General features: G+C 49.4%; 1 protein-coding gene across 1 annotated transcript; it reads right to left on the reverse strand.

Moving 5' to 3' along the window:
- Positions 1-8,246: 8,246 nt before the first annotated feature.
- Positions 8,247-15,801, reverse strand: EPOP (elongin BC and polycomb repressive complex 2 associated protein). The gene has a single exon (XM_086924315.1). It carries the CDS (start codon positions 15,581-15,583, stop codon positions 12,380-12,382), a length of 3,204 nt encoding a protein of 1,067 aa, XP_086780441.1. The 5' UTR covers positions 15,584-15,801; the 3' UTR covers positions 8,247-12,379.
- Between the last annotated feature and the right edge of the window lie 1,021 nt (positions 15,802-16,822).

Raw genomic sequence — 16,822 nt, forward strand, 5'->3', positions numbered from 1 at the left:
TACGTTTATATTGGAGCAGTTATCTTGAAAATGTTTCTTTCAAACAGGAAAATGTGTGTTTAGACAATTGAAATATAATAGTTTAAGAACAAAACAAAAAAAGACTTTTCTGTGTTAAAAAAATACACATTCTAACTATAGATGCAAAAATAGTTCAATCTATTCTCCCCTAAATAAGCAACAATCAACTGTGCATGAAACTAGAAACTCCACATTTCCTTTACCTTTCAGCAACAGAATATTGATCAAACAAAGGTAAAACTGTGCATATGTCATAGGTCACAGCAAAATATGGATTCTGATACCATTATGTTTCCTGCAATAAAAGTACCAAAACATGAAACACAAATACATACAGCATACACTGAAGTAAATATTCAAAAATAAAATGTACACCACTGCAGAGACTATTTATAGATGGAATGCATATTGGAAAGGGTTACTCGCTATAGAAAGAGAAACAATGGACAGTGCTGTCAACAGTAGGAGTGTTCATAAAGTCAAGCGGTATTTCACTACTCACACTGCCACGTGCTAAAATTGTCTTGTGCTTGGCCCAGCCCTGGTAGTTTCCGACTTTCACCTAGGGGCGTAGCTTGGTCGGTAAGGTTTGTGGCGAAGTGAACTGCAGATTTTCCAACAAGCACGCTAACTTATGTTAAAATACACGCTACAACAACAAGCAGGGCCCACGATAGGGAGCTAAAGGGGCAGTGGAAAGGGCAAGGTATGCAGAGTGTTGGGTACTTAAGGATAAAAAAAAACCTCAATAAACGCAAAATAACCAACATTTCAAAGATTTTTAAAGCAAGGAGAGGGCGAGAGTTTGTCGGTGTGCGTTTTTGTGTGTATAGAACAATTCCTGGTGAAATCTGACAAACTCCTCAAATACCCGACTGAAAGCCCCTGCCCCCAACCAATTTACCTGGAAATCCTCGTATACTCAAGCGCAGTCTGCTTCTCTGAGCTGACATGCTAGCTACAGGTCCACTAAATGGAACCAACACACCTCCAAGGATAATTAAAATGCGAAACGCGTGTTCATTTCCTTGGCACGCAGGCTCTGCTTCCTCCTGGATACACCGATTTAGTTGCCCTAGCAGACTTCTTCGACTATATTTTGTCCGTCACCTCTCTGCTCATTGTATACATATGTAGCTCCCCCACAAACACTACACAGTAAGTGTTACTTGCATCATTCGCGAATCGGACACACACTCGCCTACACACCCGTGATTAAAGCGGCTGGACAGCGAGAGTGAGGTATAGCGTCTGCACCTCGACTTTGGCCTGGGAGCCTTTCGGGGGACTGGAAATTGAAACCTGTGTCAAGAGACTCACTTGAGTGCAAAAACCCAGAAAGCCAGGTCGAGCTGTACACGCCGTGCCGACATCACCCCACCCCGTACCTGCGCGCATGAGAACCGATGTAAACAAAAAACAATAATTAAAAAAACGCATTTCGACCCAACTCGAGAGGACCGAGGGCTCCCACTACATGGCATATATTAAAATCACACACGCTCCACCTTCCCTCTCTTGCTGTGTGCTCGACCCAACGCGAGAGAACCGAGGATCACAGCCGCACTGCATATTACAAACGTACCCACACACTCGACCTCCCCTCTGTTCCCGCGTGTGCTGCCTGCTCTGGGGCACTCTCGCCCCAGACAGGAAGGCACAGCGACAAGTCCCGGCAATAAGCGCTGCACCTAGAGGCCGTGTAGCGGCGCGGCCTAGCACCCAGCGCCGAGGGAACGGGCCGTTGAGGACGCACGGCTCCCTCTGCGCAGCCACGGGCTGGTTCTCGGAAACACGTGTGTTGCCGGTTTCCGACTCGAGCGCGTGCAGCGCCGCGTGGGTATCCTTGGGCGGGGCTGGCGCTCCTCTTGTGCACGTGCTCTCCGTGGAAGGTGTTCCTCTCTATAAGGGGGTTTTCCTCAGTAGCTAGCGGTTACTGTCGAGCCGGTGTGCTTCGAAGTGAGCACTTGGCACTAAAGGGCTTACAGGAGCAGCCCTGGCCTCTCACTGCAGCGTTTTCCGTCTCGAACCCGTAGACCGCTTATTACGCAATGGCTTACTGTAGGGGCAGCACATAGTAAACAACGTAAAAACATCTATATTGGAATACCGCACTCTCTCCTTGTGTTGCACAGGGAAACAGTGACAGCGGACCGAGTGCTCTTCTCCGCTTGGGGGCGGCTGCCAATGTATATACTTATATGTATGTGGTGAGTTCACCTCCGACTCAATAATTAGGGAAGTGGCGTGGGAATGCAGTGGGGTCATGTATTTCAGTGCTGTGTTTTTTTCATATATGTGTTGCTAATGTCTTGCGGGTGTTGTGCTTCTCCTTCGGCAAATGGCTCTGATCGCATTGACGACTTTCTCTGGCGAGAGGGCGTTTTGAGTATTTTGCGACATAGGGTGTCATTTCCGGGAAGACGTTTGCCAAAGTTTCTGTTTTTTCACAGTATGCGGCTGCCTTTAGTGAAAGATCGTGCGTCTCGTTTTACTGACAGTTTGCAAATGTGGCTAGAGTGATTTCTTTTACACGGGGTTCGTATGCTTTCGCGGCAGCGTTTTACTGACAATTATCTGTGCAACTCTTAGCGTTTCTACACCAAGCCTCGTTCATTCATTTCCTCTGTCTTGGTGGTTTTGTTTATGTGTTGTGTTCTGTTGAGACTGTTTTCCTTCTTGACTACTTTACTGGATTGTTGTGTACATGTTTGGCGAGGAGAGAATATATGTCGTAGAGCTTTTGTGCGATTGTTTTGAACTGCCGTTTGTATGCGAGTTAATATTTTCTATGCGGTTTTATCGGGAGGGGTGTTATGTATCTAGTTTATGAGTCATGATTCACTTGTTCATGTTTCTTTAGTGCGAGGGCTTGTGCATCCCTTGTGTGGTTCTTTTTTAACGGTGCTCTGTGCGTGTGTGTGCAGCTTGTGGAGATTACATTCCTGTTTCTCGGTGAATCTTTTGTCGGCGCGTGTATTACAGTTTACTTTCGGTGACAATATATTGGGGGCTTAAACTGGGGTACACTATTTTGTGTTGATATCTTTTTACTTTTGAGATGGTCAGTTTTACACAAGTGACTATTTTTGAGGGGTGAGTATATACATATGGCTGTCTAAATGAAAGGCCATCGTGTGTAATTTATCGTAGATTCAGTGATGGAGTAGGTATTTGTACCTACGTCTACCGGTCAGGCCAGAGTGTGTATATTTTATCGTCTTTTTGTGTGAGTCGTGTGTGTGATACCGTGCATATGTTTTGGGAGAGAGTTGCATGGGAAGGTACTCCTTTTTTTTGGGTAGCTTGTTTGTGTTTTTTGATGGAGGCTTTCTGCTCTAGTTATTGTATATTTTTGCCGAGATTATTTGTGTATTGTGTGTATGTGATAACATAGCTGTGGCTTGAAGCTTTTTATTTTGCAGGTATGTTATGTAGAAGAGAGGTTGTGCCCTTACTTGCTTATGGCTTACTGCGCTCTTTATGTGATTAGGGTTGTGTTTTGTCACGTCTGTGTTACCGTCGCCTTTGTCTGGGCAATTGTATTAGTCACTGCTATCCTTTGAAAGACAATTTTGTTCACGTGTCCTTTGCAGAAAGGCACTTGTAATTTGCAGTTTGTGTGAGGCCTTGTGTGGCTGTATTTTGCTACTGTCCTCTGCTGTGTGGTCTGTTGTGTTACTGTGTCCTTTGAGAGATGGTTGGAGTGTGGTACTGCACTCTTGCCGTGTACTTTATGTGCTTTGGTAAAGGCCGTCCTGTGTTACAATGCCATTTGTAGAAGTCTGGTCGTGGTTTGCTGCCTTGCTTGCTTTTGATGTCCGTGGAGACTGTGCCTTTAAGAGGGGGTTGTTTGTCTTTCTGAGTTCCTTTTTGGGCAGTGTTCTTTCCAGCGCAGTTTGTGCGGGGGTATTCTTTGGTACGCTAGCACAGTTATTCCTGTCGGCTTTGATACTTCTTAATCTAACATCATTGTACATATCAAAGATGTATATTTCATTGCATGAAGTTTTTTTTAATACACGTGTGCACCATTGCAACATTTCCTAACCGTAACTACCAAACTATCAAAGGAACGAAGGAAATCACCCCCAACACTGCCATCTCCACCGAAAGAAAGTGGGAGCTAGGGGATGGATGGGCAGAACTATTTCTGTGTTTATGTATTGCAGACCTATAATTACCGATTTATTAAGGACAGTGCTGTGAGACAAGGCAGCGAATATTCGAAACATGTAGTTGTTTAACGCATCTCCACGGCTCCGAAAGCAATGCCAGCCCTGCGGACCTTCGAATATGTGTGTGAGAACTCAACGCTGCTCCTACCAAACTAGCTACTGCTTTGAGGACTCCGGCATTTACCGCAAATCCTCGCCTACTTTTGAAACCTATTCTACCTGTGTGGATTATTTTTTTTATTTAAGGACCCAAGAGATACATATGCATGTCTGGAAGTGTTTCTTCTTGCACAAGGGGTAACGGAATGGGAGGTATTGGCACTTACATTTAAATCTGTATAAAATTGGTTAGTACAGACCACGTGAATTCCTGCTTCCTCCACACGGATCGCTCTCTTATCTCCTGTCGGTTTTGTGAGGGCACCAAGACATACATGTATATGCGGCCGTGTGAACCCCTCCCGACGATGTGTATTCATAGGCACACGTGCTTCACGGTATATTGTTCCATTGCCCTTTCTTTCCTGTGGCCACAGTTCGAGCAGAGCCGAGGCCTTTCTTTCTTCGGCTCAGGATATGCCTGAAACGTCGGGAAGTGGAAACACATTTTAGTCCTGTGGGTTTTTTACGAGGACGTGTTTTAACCCCGATGCCGACTTGAGATGCTCCAGTTTTGAAAATGGCACTCCATTGTTGTGAAATAGCGCCCAGTCTGACACAGGACTTTAGGTCCCCTCGTATTTCACCTCTTCGATTCCGAGGAGTCCATACTCATTAGAAAACAAACCATCTAGCTCGAAACAAGCTCGAAAAGCGACAGACGCATCCACCTTTGACAAAGGCCAGGCCGGATGGCCTGTGCAGCCAACGTTAAAAGAAGGACTTTTCTACAGTGTCTGCTTTCATTTTCCAGCTGCTGGGTAATCCCGGCCTGTGTGGGAGTATCGCACAAGGAAAGCCTGAATTTAAAAGAGCAGATGAATGAGGAGGGGATAATGGGAAGGGCAGAGAGGGGGCCACAGGCAGAAACACTAGCCCTGTGCTCAGCACTCTTTCACTGCAGCCGGAAGACCCTTCGTCAGTGTGGCCCCGAGCCTGGCAACCTGTGTGTAAAGTAAAAGGGGTCTGTGGATTTTATATTCCGAAGGGTGAACATGGTTTATGTGTGTGATATTAAAGGGAGGTACGGGTTTCACATTCCAAAAACGCCTGTGTGTTACAAAAGAGAACTGCGGGTTTTATATTCCTCGCGGGTTTTATATTTCGAAGGGTTGTGTGTATATGATATAAAGGGAGCTGCGAGTTCTATATTCCTAAAGGTTGTCTGTGTGTGATATATGAAAGGGAGCTGTGGGTTTTATATGGTGAAAGTGGGTGTGTGTGATATAAATAAGGAGCTGTGGGTTTTATATGGTGAAAGAGCGTGTTTGGGATATAAAAAAAAGAGTTGTGGGTTTTATATTCCGAAAGGGATATGTGTGAGTGATATAAAGAGCTGTGGGTTTTATATTCTGAAAGAGGCCGTGTGTGTGATATAAAAAGGAGCTATGGGTTTTATATTCAGAAAGAGGGCGTGTGTGCGATACAAAAAGGAGCTGCGGATTCTATATTTCGGAGAGGGGCTGTGTGTGTGTGTGTGAGATATAAAAGGGAGCGGTCAGTGTTGTATTTTGATAGAGGGTGAGTGATAGGTAGGGGAGCTGCGTGTTTTATATTCCGAGGGGGCTGTTTGTGATATAAAAAAGGGTCTGTTTGTTTTATATCCCAAAAGAGGGTGTGTGAGAGATATAACAGGGAGCTGCGGATTTTATAGTCCGAAGGGGGAGGGGGGTGATACAAAAGGGAGCTGCGGTTTTATATTCCGAAGGGACCGTGTGTGATCTAAAAAGGGAGCTGCTGGTGTTATATACTGAAGGGGCTGAGTGTGATCTAAAAAAGGAGTTACGGGTTTTATATTCCGATGGAGTGTGTTTGTGATATTAAAGGGAGCTGTGGGTTTTATATTTCCAAGAGGGCTGTGTGATATACAAAGGAGCTGCGAGTTTTATATTTCCGAAAGATGGTGTGTGTATGTAATATTACAGGAAGCTGCGGGTTTTATATTCCGAAGGTGTGTGGGTTTGTGCGTGATAAAAATGGAGCTGCGAGTTTTATATTCCGAAAGATGGTGTGTATGTAATATTACATGATACAATGACATTTTTTTGGTCTTTTAATTGATGTGATAACTTTGTATATCTTTTATGATCATGTGATCGAAATAAAGATTTTGAAATGGTATGTAATATTACAGGAAACTGCGGGTTTGTGATATTAAAGGGAGCTGTGGGTTTTATATTCCCAAGGGGGCTGTGTGATATACAAAGGAGCTGCGAGTTTTATATTCCGAAAGATGGTGTGTGTATGTAATATTACAGGAAGCTGCGGGTTTTATATTCCGAAAGATGGTGTGTGTGTGTAATATTACAGGAAGCTGCGGGTTTTATATTCCGAAGGTGTGTGGGTTTGTGCGTGATAAAAATGGAGCTGCAGGTTTTATATTCCGAAAGAGGTTGTGTGTTATTAAAGAGAGCCACGAGTTTTATATTCCGAAAGAGGGGTGGTTGTGAGCGCGATATTAAAGGGAGCTGCGGGTTTTATATTCCAAAAGGGCGTATGTATGTATGTGTAATATTTAAGGGGGCTGCGGGTTTTATATTTTATATTCCGACGGTGTGTGTGGGTTTGAGCGTGATGTAAAAGGGATCTCCGGATTTTATGATCAGATGTGAGTGTGGACGTAAAAGCAAAAGGAGCTGCGGTTTTTTATTCCGAAGGCCTGCTTCCCACTACTGAGTGCACAGCCGCCTGGAGCAATCTGTTTGCAGACCCGACTTCATGTCAGTTATTCCTTGACAGTCAGTTTTTAAATTTACACAAAACAAGTCCCAGTGACCCAGTCTATGCTTAAAGTGTTTTTTTTCCAATAAACTTGAAACTTAGCACTGATGTTAGTTCCACCCCATAGGAATTGGTTCAGTGGCCACTAATTAACTGATATATACTTTTATTTTGGGAAATGAAACCCAAGGAGATATCCCACAATAACGCCGCTTTGTCCTTTCCCCTGCCATTGGCTACATGTAAACAGGCACAATGAAAGCCTTTTAGTGACACCTAATCCCTCAATTGAACCATCCCCCCAAGCTTGCAGCCTCGATGGGAAGTTGGGGCTTTGCTGTTTCTTGTGACCTTCCCCTGCTTCTAATTTATCATTAACACCCTGACACTAAACAAAATAAATGAGTCCAGCTCAAACCCGTACAATCCTACATTTAAAAAAAAGTCGCCTCGTCTCGCCCTTCGGGGTGAACATGGTTCACCTCCAGAGCCTGAGCCGCTCGGTGTGTTTCTACTCGCAAAGGATCTATCTCCTCGGCACATTCTCCAGTTTTAAAATAAAAGGTCTGCGGCCTCATTCCAGCCTTCACCGGTTCCTTGTTCTAGATTTGCCATTTCGAAGGCGCGTTAATTGGATTTTGTTTCCAGCCGTAGAGGAAGAGACCTGGTTTCATAGAGTAGGCGCCTCTTGGAAACCCCAGGCCTAAATAGATGTACCTTACATGAACATACAAATATCTCCCATAAGCAATATGGTGCAAGCAGTTCCGGGAATGTTTGTATACGTGTACCAACAGCTAACTAGTGTCTCGCTGCACGTGTTCTATTATAAAGAGCAGCTGTGCTCACTGTTAGGATTTTAACCTACATAATGCAAACACTAGTTCCGACACGTGCTGCACGGCACGAGTCGAATATACAGAACTGCACAATTCCATGAGCATTTTTTAACAATACGTGATAAGAGGAAGCATGGGGATTAATAGATGGCCGGTAAATGAAAAGGAAGTGCTTATTGATTTCCGATCAAGTTTCATTTCCAGAACGTAAAGGGTCATATTTCTCTGTTAGGGGGGGGTGTGGTGGGGATTGGAATGGGAAGCAGCTGGAGATACTGTTCACGGTGCATTCACAATCAAAGTGATACAAAGAGCAAACACAAGTAAATAACTGTAAAAATCGGCGTTTATTAATCAGAGCAGATTCCGTATTGCACACAGGATGGAAACTTCCTTTCAAGAGTTTCAAACTTTAAATAAATAAAGTTACAGTAATTCTGAGAAATCAAATAAAGTTACAGTAATTCTGAAAAATCAAATATACAAGTGTAAAAAACACAAGCTACGAGAGGCCAAGAGAAACCGTTCTGGGCAGTAAGCAACGGCTTGTGTTTTGGTGCCTCTCCTGCCACCCAACACTGTTCCCTCAGAAGGGAAGGTTAAATAAGGCAGTACTCGTTGTCCTTACAATGAGACGGTTGCACACTGTAATACTCTAGTGACGTAGTCTGAGTTTCTGCAATCTCTGTTTTTGTCTGTTTCTAGTTGCTCCGAATGAAAAAAAAAGGGGAGCTGTGCCTTTAAATTCTCCCCGTGGGTCTTGTTTTGTCCCTTCGGATTGATGAGCAAAGCAGGTCAAGTCTGCATTAACCCCCCTTCCTGCAGAGTTCAAGTCATTTACATGAAAACTGAGGCCGCGGGGTTCGGTCCCCAAACCGCAGCCCCAATTATGCAGCTATGAGGCAGGAAGCCCGGGGGACAAAAAACAGCGAATAAAAGAAAGAGGCCGAATCCGGCAGCACACCACCTGCAGGCGGGGCCTTTCCTGAGACTGGAGGTCGTGGTTCTGCCCTGCCAGGGCCTGTGTTCAAGTATCCTGCCACCCCCACACAGCAATACAACACATGAGAAACAGGGCAAGCCGTCATGTTCCAGTACCTGTCTGAAGGAGAGATGGGCTTCTGTATATAGGCACCGATTCGGCAGTGTTTTGTTTTCTCCATTCCTGGGGGGGAAGGCTTTGGTTGGCTTTGCGGGGTGGGGTTTCTCTAGCACAAATGATGGGATTTCTTAAGGCTGTGCCTGATGGGAAGCGGTGATTTTACAAAATGTAAACAGGTCGGAGCCCCTCCAGCGGTGAAAGGGTCTGTCCGGGGAGGGCCCAACTAAGGCGTGGCACACACAGACCCGCGAATGAAGCTATGCCGAAGGCCTGACAGCCCTCCCCCTCTCGGTAAGTGTAGTTAGTGTTTTGCTCGGGAGGGACGGGCGGTAAACACTTTAGTCTCTGAGGTATTTGCGTTTGTCTTTGACTGCAAAGGCCGAGCTTGGAACTGTGGCGCAGGCCCTGGTGTTGCAGAAGTGACCTGCTAGCTTCAGATATTAGAATCTCAATGGACAGCACCGCGAGGAGCAGGCGGCCCAACAAAGCCAGTGTTTTCTCTTCAAGGCCTGCCTATTCACGGCTCTCTCCTGCTCCCTGGCCTCCAGTGTGCGGGCTTGGGGGTTCTCTTCAATTAACGCTTGCTTCTCCCTTTCCTTTCTGCCTCGCACGGCCGCCTCTTGGCAGATACAAACCAGGGCTCTTTAGCTAGAGGGGAATTAAATAAGAATAGGGACAATGGCACCCCCCACGAAAGGCGGAGGGCGAGGAGGCTGTGCGTGGGAGATTGTCAAGGAGCCGTGTCGGTTGTTAGTTACTGTGTGCTGCTTGCCTTTACACAATCTGCATTACACTATCTGTTGGCACACACACGCATAAAATACGGCACTGCTCACCCCACCCACCACATGTATGGGCTTACACTTAATACCAATGCAAACACTGCATGTGCCAGATTGTCATACTATGGTCACATTAATTATGCATCTTTGCCGCAACAGCACGAGATTATGGCATATATTCTTATTCACACTAATATACACTTCTTCATTTTAAACGACAGCTGTACATATAGAATACTGTGGCATCTTTGTAGCTACATGACACCAATCTCTCGAGCCAGCCGCGGCGACCTCATGCCTGAAAAGAGTAATAAACTGCGTCGACAAAGACTACATGTTTGATGCCATGCTGTTCCTATCCAGCCCATCATTCCGAAACCAAGGTATTCCGTGAGAAGGGCTTATGTCCGTGAACACGTTAGGCCTCCTAAGAATAGGCCGAGTTGTTTTGCTATGTGCAGTCAGCTATACTCATAAATCAACATTTCTTTGTACAGTGTAAAGCTATAAGTGAACCCTGTGACCATGATAGAGCACGGCTGCAGAAAATCACGTTCGGACTCCATACAGCAATCACTTCCCAGATACAAATATAGGACAGATGGACAATGCTATGTATAGCCATTGTTGGGTGTGGGAAGTGGCTACGAGCAGAGGTGGAGAGAAGCAGCCTCCGGTGAGTAAGGATAGCTCCCCTGCACCCCAAATACTGGTAATAAATGCACATTCTGTCAGATAGCAGGCCATGTTTCCTAGTGTCGGCTGAGTTTACCATGGGATGTATATCATGACATTTCATATTTTCACCGTAGTAACAGGTGCATGAGGGGTTTGTACTCCAGCTCTAAATAACAGGTGTTATTAGGTCAAGCTATTTTCACTGCATAGTATATATGTATAAATGCTATGTAGCGAAGAGAAAAGTGGCACAGTATAAGATGCTAATAAACAGATTCACGCATTACACCACTGAGTAAAAGTCCAATTCCATGTTATCACCACAGCATACACAAGCAACGTTTTCCACAAGAAAGGAAATAGTCCCACCTCGCGTGGTCTTGTGTTAGGGGTCTGGTAGAATATCTTTTGATTGTAATGTAGATACATTAAAAAGACAGCAGGGCACAAAGAATGTACATTGATATGCTGTTTATTACCATAGGTAAGCAGGGGTCATCGTGCCCAGACTCCCCTTGTTACTGGCCCATCACACAACTAACAGGGGCAGTTAAAAGAAGACCCCTGCACGTGTGTGGAAGGAAGTACAAGAGAATGCGGCTGCCGTCGGATAGTCGTGTGTGGTTTCTACGGCGGCCCTCGCCTGGGCAGATACAGAGAAACAACCATGTGCCTGAGTGAACTAAGCAACGACTGGCACAGCTGACGAGTTCAACAGGAGTTTGTGGGCAGAAAGCAGACAGTTCACAGCCAATTTCTAATGTGCAGCAGTAACTGTAACTTGCACGGTTAACAATAAAAAACATGTATGTTGGACAGCCCATATCACATCCCTGTCAGATACAGTAGTAAACAGACGTGGCTAACAAAGACTAACTCAACACACAGTCTAGCTCGGAGGCTCCAGCGCAGCCAGGGCGGCTGTGATAACCCCTGGGGCACTCCACTGTTTGTTAAGTGGCCAATTTTCCCGCCGTGGAATGCAGGCTGCACCGTTCTCTGTTCTGAAGGGATCAAACAGACCTTTTCCATTTAAGTTCTTAATAAATTAGAAACATGCCCAGTGTCGATGAAGCAAGCGTCTCGAGTAGTCGAATGTGCACCACAGCAAGTAACCCTCCTTGAGACGTAAACAGCAAAAAATTAGCACCTTTTCGTTTTCCGAGGCAGCAGCAAGGGTGAGCTGTGGCTTGGCACATAAAGCTTGCAGCGAGCGGCTGCAGCCCCCCCACATGGCCCCGCGCTGACACAATTGTTCCTGAGCTGAAAGTGGCTGGAGGCACACTGCAGAGCCAGACTGATGCACTTCCAGGGCTGCTGAGCAGGGGCCCCTGCCCCCTTCGAGGCATTTTCTCCGCATTCCTGTCAGGACCTTTACAGATCAGTGTGTCCCCGGGCCCCCTCCCCCTGCTGCTCAGAGAAAGCATTTCCAGGCCTCCCCCTCCAGGCCAGAGCAGCCGCTCACCGTCGCATCCCTGAAATCTGCTGGCATGTAACTCAAGAACCATTTGCAGTCCCGCTTTGCTCCCGGAGGGAGGCGAATGGACGAGAACTGAGGCGATCCCGTTTCTTTGGTAAACCGGAGACGAATTGTTGGCAGCAGGTCTGTGTGTGCCCATGGCCAGGCCCTTCCGAAGAAACTCCCTGAGGTGTGGCTGGCCCTCTAACCTCCCAGATTTCCAGGGCAGCGCAAGTGTAGACGCCATACTGGCCACAACCCCAAATCTCACTCCACTCCCATTCTCCGAGTACAACATACCTCCAATCCACGGCCAGGGGCGCCAGAATGGGCGGACATCTGTAGTCCTTTGAATCCCCAGCCATAGTGCGTGACCCTTCAAAGTGCACCTCTTTCAACAGTTGCTTGTACGGTAGGCCGGTATAGGCCAGTGCCGGAGGCTACCAGTGTCCCACAGGGGGGAAGCTTCTGAACTTGAGGCTAGGAGGCAGCGGGATGGCAGTGCCCCCCAGTTGCCACTTCCAGACTGGGTGCAGCTTGGGCACGGACCTGGAGCGGCCTGCACCCAGGGAGTAGGCCGGACTGAGGTCTCCGTCGGCCCCTAGCACCAGGGAGGGGGTACAGGGGAAGTGCTCGAGCAGAGTAAAGGGCCGCCGGGCGGGGGTGGGCGCGGCGCTGCTGCTCTTCCTCTTCCTCCCAGGCCGGGCCTGCTGGCGGCGACGGCTTTGTTGCCTCGCTGGCTCGGTGCCCTTGGGAAGCCTTCTCCTTTTAGCGTTCCTTTCCGAGCTGCTGCCCTTGAAAGCCTTCTTGGAGGGGGTGCTGCCGCCGCTGCGAGCTCTTTTGGAGGCAGGGGCCCTGCCGAAGGACAGGCGGAACTCTTTCCCATCTGCGCTGAAGCCCTTTGCATAACACCAGAGCTTAGACTGCCTGATGAGCCTGTCGAAGTGCTCCCTGCGGGGCTCGGGGGAGTCTCTTGGGGGGGAGCAGGGGAGCTCTAGGGCGCCCTCACAGGCTGGGACATCCTCCGTAGTCTCCCCACGCAGCAGCTCTTTGTTGTCGGTTGATGGCGTCGCTCCCCAGTCTTCCAGCGGACTCGGGGGGTGCCTCTGCTGGCGGGGTGCTGCAGTGCTCGACGTAACCTCGGGGCCCTTGTATTCCAACAGTTCGTGTCCAGGCAGTAACGGAGAGATGCAACTATCTGCCTCGAACCCCTCTGCTGATTTGTGACCCCCACTTGCCAATTCCAGCATCACTTCTACTATTCCCTGGTTTCCTCCGGCAGCTCCCAGATCTATGTCTGCTAGTTCCAGACACCTCCCTGCTGCTCCCGGATGCCTGCATGCTGGACTCCGGAGATCAGCCGGTCCATCGGGCCTCTCTGCTGCTCCCACATCTTCCCCTCCTAATCTCAACTCTACCGAACCCAACTGGCCCTCTGCACTGCTGCTGCGTGGCAGTGGTTCCACTCCTCTCAAGCCCTGATCCCCGTTGGGAGAGTCCTGTTCCCGGCGTGAAGACACCCCACCTCTCTTCCCTATTCTCAGATCGAGTTCAGTTGCTTCCAAATCGCCTTCCGAAAATGCAATTTCTAATTCTGATCCGGAGTGATTCTCATTTCCTACAAAATCTCCTAAAGAAAACCCCAGATCTCCAATCTCCGATCCCACAAAACTCTGAACTGATCCCCGATACTGAGCTGATGCTTCCAGGTCGCCCTGACACCCAGAGGGTGACCCCAGATCACTCTGGATTGATTTCTGACATCTACCTGTTAAGAGCAAACCCCTGTGTACTAATTCCTGATACCCAGACGCTAATTCCACATCTCCCCGATATCCTGACCCAGATATTGATTCCACGTCTCCCCGATATCCTGCTGCCGGCCCTAGGTCACTGTGTACTAATCCCTGACACCCAGATATTGACTCCACATGTCCCCGATATGCTGCTGCCGGTCCGAGGTCGCTGTGTACTAAACCCTGATAGCCAGCTTCCGAGTCTAGATCTCCCAGATACCCAGCTGTAGACCTTCCATCTCCCTGATACCCAACTACTGGTCTCATGACTCCCTCCAATCCAGCTGCGGCCTTCATATCATGCTCCACTGATTTGGGATACCCTGCTGTTACTCCCATACCCCCCCGGTGGTCAGTCCCTGGTCTCAGGTCCTCCTTGTAGGCCTCAGTGACCCCATGCTCTCCTTGACATCCATGTGTTGATCTCAGATCTCCAAGAGCTGGTCTCGGACATTGTATGTTTGATTCCACAGTGCTGCTTTCTGCCCTGGAAGTCACGGTGGATTCTCCAACAGCTGCGGCCGCTGATCCCTGATCTTCAGTGGCATATCCCGGATTCCCGTGTGAAGATCTCCCACACCCAGCTGTAGATTTCTCTTTGGCGAGTGCTGCTCTCGGATCTTCCGGGACAGGACAAATGTTCCCAGCGGCTGCTCTAGGATCTACTGGCGAGGGCCATGAATGTCCAGTTGCTGCTTTGGGATCTGCCGGCCCTGGCCTAGCATGTCCATTAGATCCTGTCTGTTCTACCGTGCCTGGCCTAAAATGTCCATTGGCTGCTCTCGGATCTCCCAATGTTGGCCTGGAATGTCCTGCTGCTGCTTTAGAATCTACCGGTGCCTGCCTGGAATGGCCAGTAGAAGCTTTTGGATCTACAGCTGCTGGCCTTGAGTGCCCAGTTGCTGCTCGTAGATCTACCGGTGCGTGTCTCGAATGCCCAGGTTCAGATCTCTGTCTTATGTCGTCTGCTCTTGGATCTGGTGGTGCTGATCTGGAAGGTCCACTTGTAATCCTTGGATCTGCCGGTGCTGACCTAGAATGCCGGGAAGCGTTTCGTGGGTTTAACTGGCCAGACCTCTGATGCGTAGATCGTGGCTTCCCCTGTCGCCTATCTACGCCAGAGGGTCCCTGCTCGCCCTCCGCCTGTCCGCGTCCTCTGCCCGACACCCCCCACGACTGTCCATGCAGAGTCCGAGCCCACAGGTGTTGAGAGAGCCGCAGGAGGCTGGGATCGGGCTCCGGGAGGGCAGCCTGTCGGTAGCGGGTGCTTTGCACCGAGTCCCCGGAGTCAGAGTCCGAGCTGCCGGCCCCTTCATCTTCCTCTGCGGAGCTGGAGTCCCCTGAAGTGTCACTGCCAGAACTAGATGCCTCCAGGCTGGATTCAGAGTCGCTGGAGTATCCGGCCGAGGTCCCCTGCTTGGAGCCGGGCAGGGGCAGTGGCAGCTGAGGGGAGGGCTCGGCTCTCCGTCGGCGACGTGCTTCCTGGCAGAGAACAGCCAGGTCCTCCCGGGAGATGAGCGAGCCTTGCACAGCGCGGCTGGGCAAGGACTGCATGGCCTTCAGGGTGCGCAGCTCCCGCAGGTCGCAGCGCCGGCTCTTGATGCGCAGGCTCTCCATTCTCTTGCTGATAGTGGTCCGAGGGATGTCTTTGAACAGGTCGCTCAGCACCTGGGCCAGGGAGAACATCCTGCGCCCGTCCACCTGCAGGTAGCCCAGGCTGATGCCCTCCACTTCCTGGAAGCCTGCCTGGAACTCTCCGGGGGGCATCCGTGCCAAGTACATGTCACAGGGAGGCTTCCTCAGGCGCTCCCGCTGGCGCAGGCCCTGGTACTCGCCTGAAGCCAGCATCCTGCTTCTTCAGCGAGCAGCAGCGGGCACAAAGAGCAGGGCTGGAGCCAGCATGTGCTGCAGGGAGCCGGAACACGGCATGACCCGGGGACTGCTGGTGTCCTTCTGTGTCCAGAGCCGGCGTCTATCCGTGTGCGCCCGGGGTAGGAAGGTCTGTGCGGGTCACCGGGACATAGGGCTTCGGGCAGCGCACCTCCTGCGACCCTGTCCTGGCTACAGCTTCCACCAGCTCTGCATGATAGAAGACTCCCCGGCAGCACATCACCTCTCAGTTCCCGCAGCTGATTGGCCATCGCAGCGGTGTGACGTCACCACGCCTTGCCCTTCCCCCATCGGGCCCCCCTCCCCCAGCCCACACCTTCGCCCCATAAAAACTCCCAAAAACCTTGACTTCCACGGGCATCGCTGATAGGGGCAGACTCTGTCGCCGTCTAGGGTGGGGGAGGGTCTGCCCTGTACGAAGACCGTACGCTCCTCAGATCTGCGGCATACACGAGAGCCTCAGACAAAGGTGCTCGAATTGCACGCGCACACAGGGGGTACTTACTGCCACTCCGTATCTAGGCACAAAGGGGCCGCCACTATCCCTTATAATAACATTAAGGGTGCCAGATATCACAGATAAGCCGCAAGGGAAGAGGAAAAGGCATCGGTCCCTCTATCCAACTCTCAATGTCCCTCTTCCGAGCGCCCATATATTGCCAAGTATGGGGCTCCTCAATAGCTCACTGCTCCAAGACCCCTTACTTCATACTTTCTTGCCGCTGAGTTTGGTGCTTCAGATCGGGACACGTCCCCTGGTTCCCGGTGCCAGCACGCTCACCGGAATCCAAAACTCCGTGCCCGGTGTGCCTATTGCGTCCAAAGTACTGGACACAACGTCTGCACGGAACACACACATTGCGCCCCTAAAGATAGCGCGTGTAGCGCAAAATGTGCGCACACACGGCGCAACAAAACAAAAGGGTGTTTGCCTGCGTCGGCTGGGCACATGTGCGCCGTAGACGAACGCCGTTTGTTGTGTTGCGCCACACGCGTTGACTTTAGCTTGTCCCCGCACATGCATTACCAACGCCCGAGACATAGGGCATATAAACTCAGAGCATAGGCACGGTCCCCCACGCCAGGAGTGCAAAGATAAATTTCTGCCCAGGGGCTTCAATGGGACGTCTTTTTCTGTTTTTGCACTTCTTACATAACGCGAACTGGACCCAAAGGTATTGAAGGAGCTCTTTACGA

Source organism: Lissotriton vulgaris, chromosome 5 (genome assembly GCF_964263255.1).
Source record: "Lissotriton vulgaris chromosome 5, aLisVul1.2, whole genome shotgun sequence".
In the NCBI taxonomy this organism is placed as follows: domain Eukaryota; kingdom Metazoa; phylum Chordata; class Amphibia; order Caudata; family Salamandridae; genus Lissotriton; species Lissotriton vulgaris.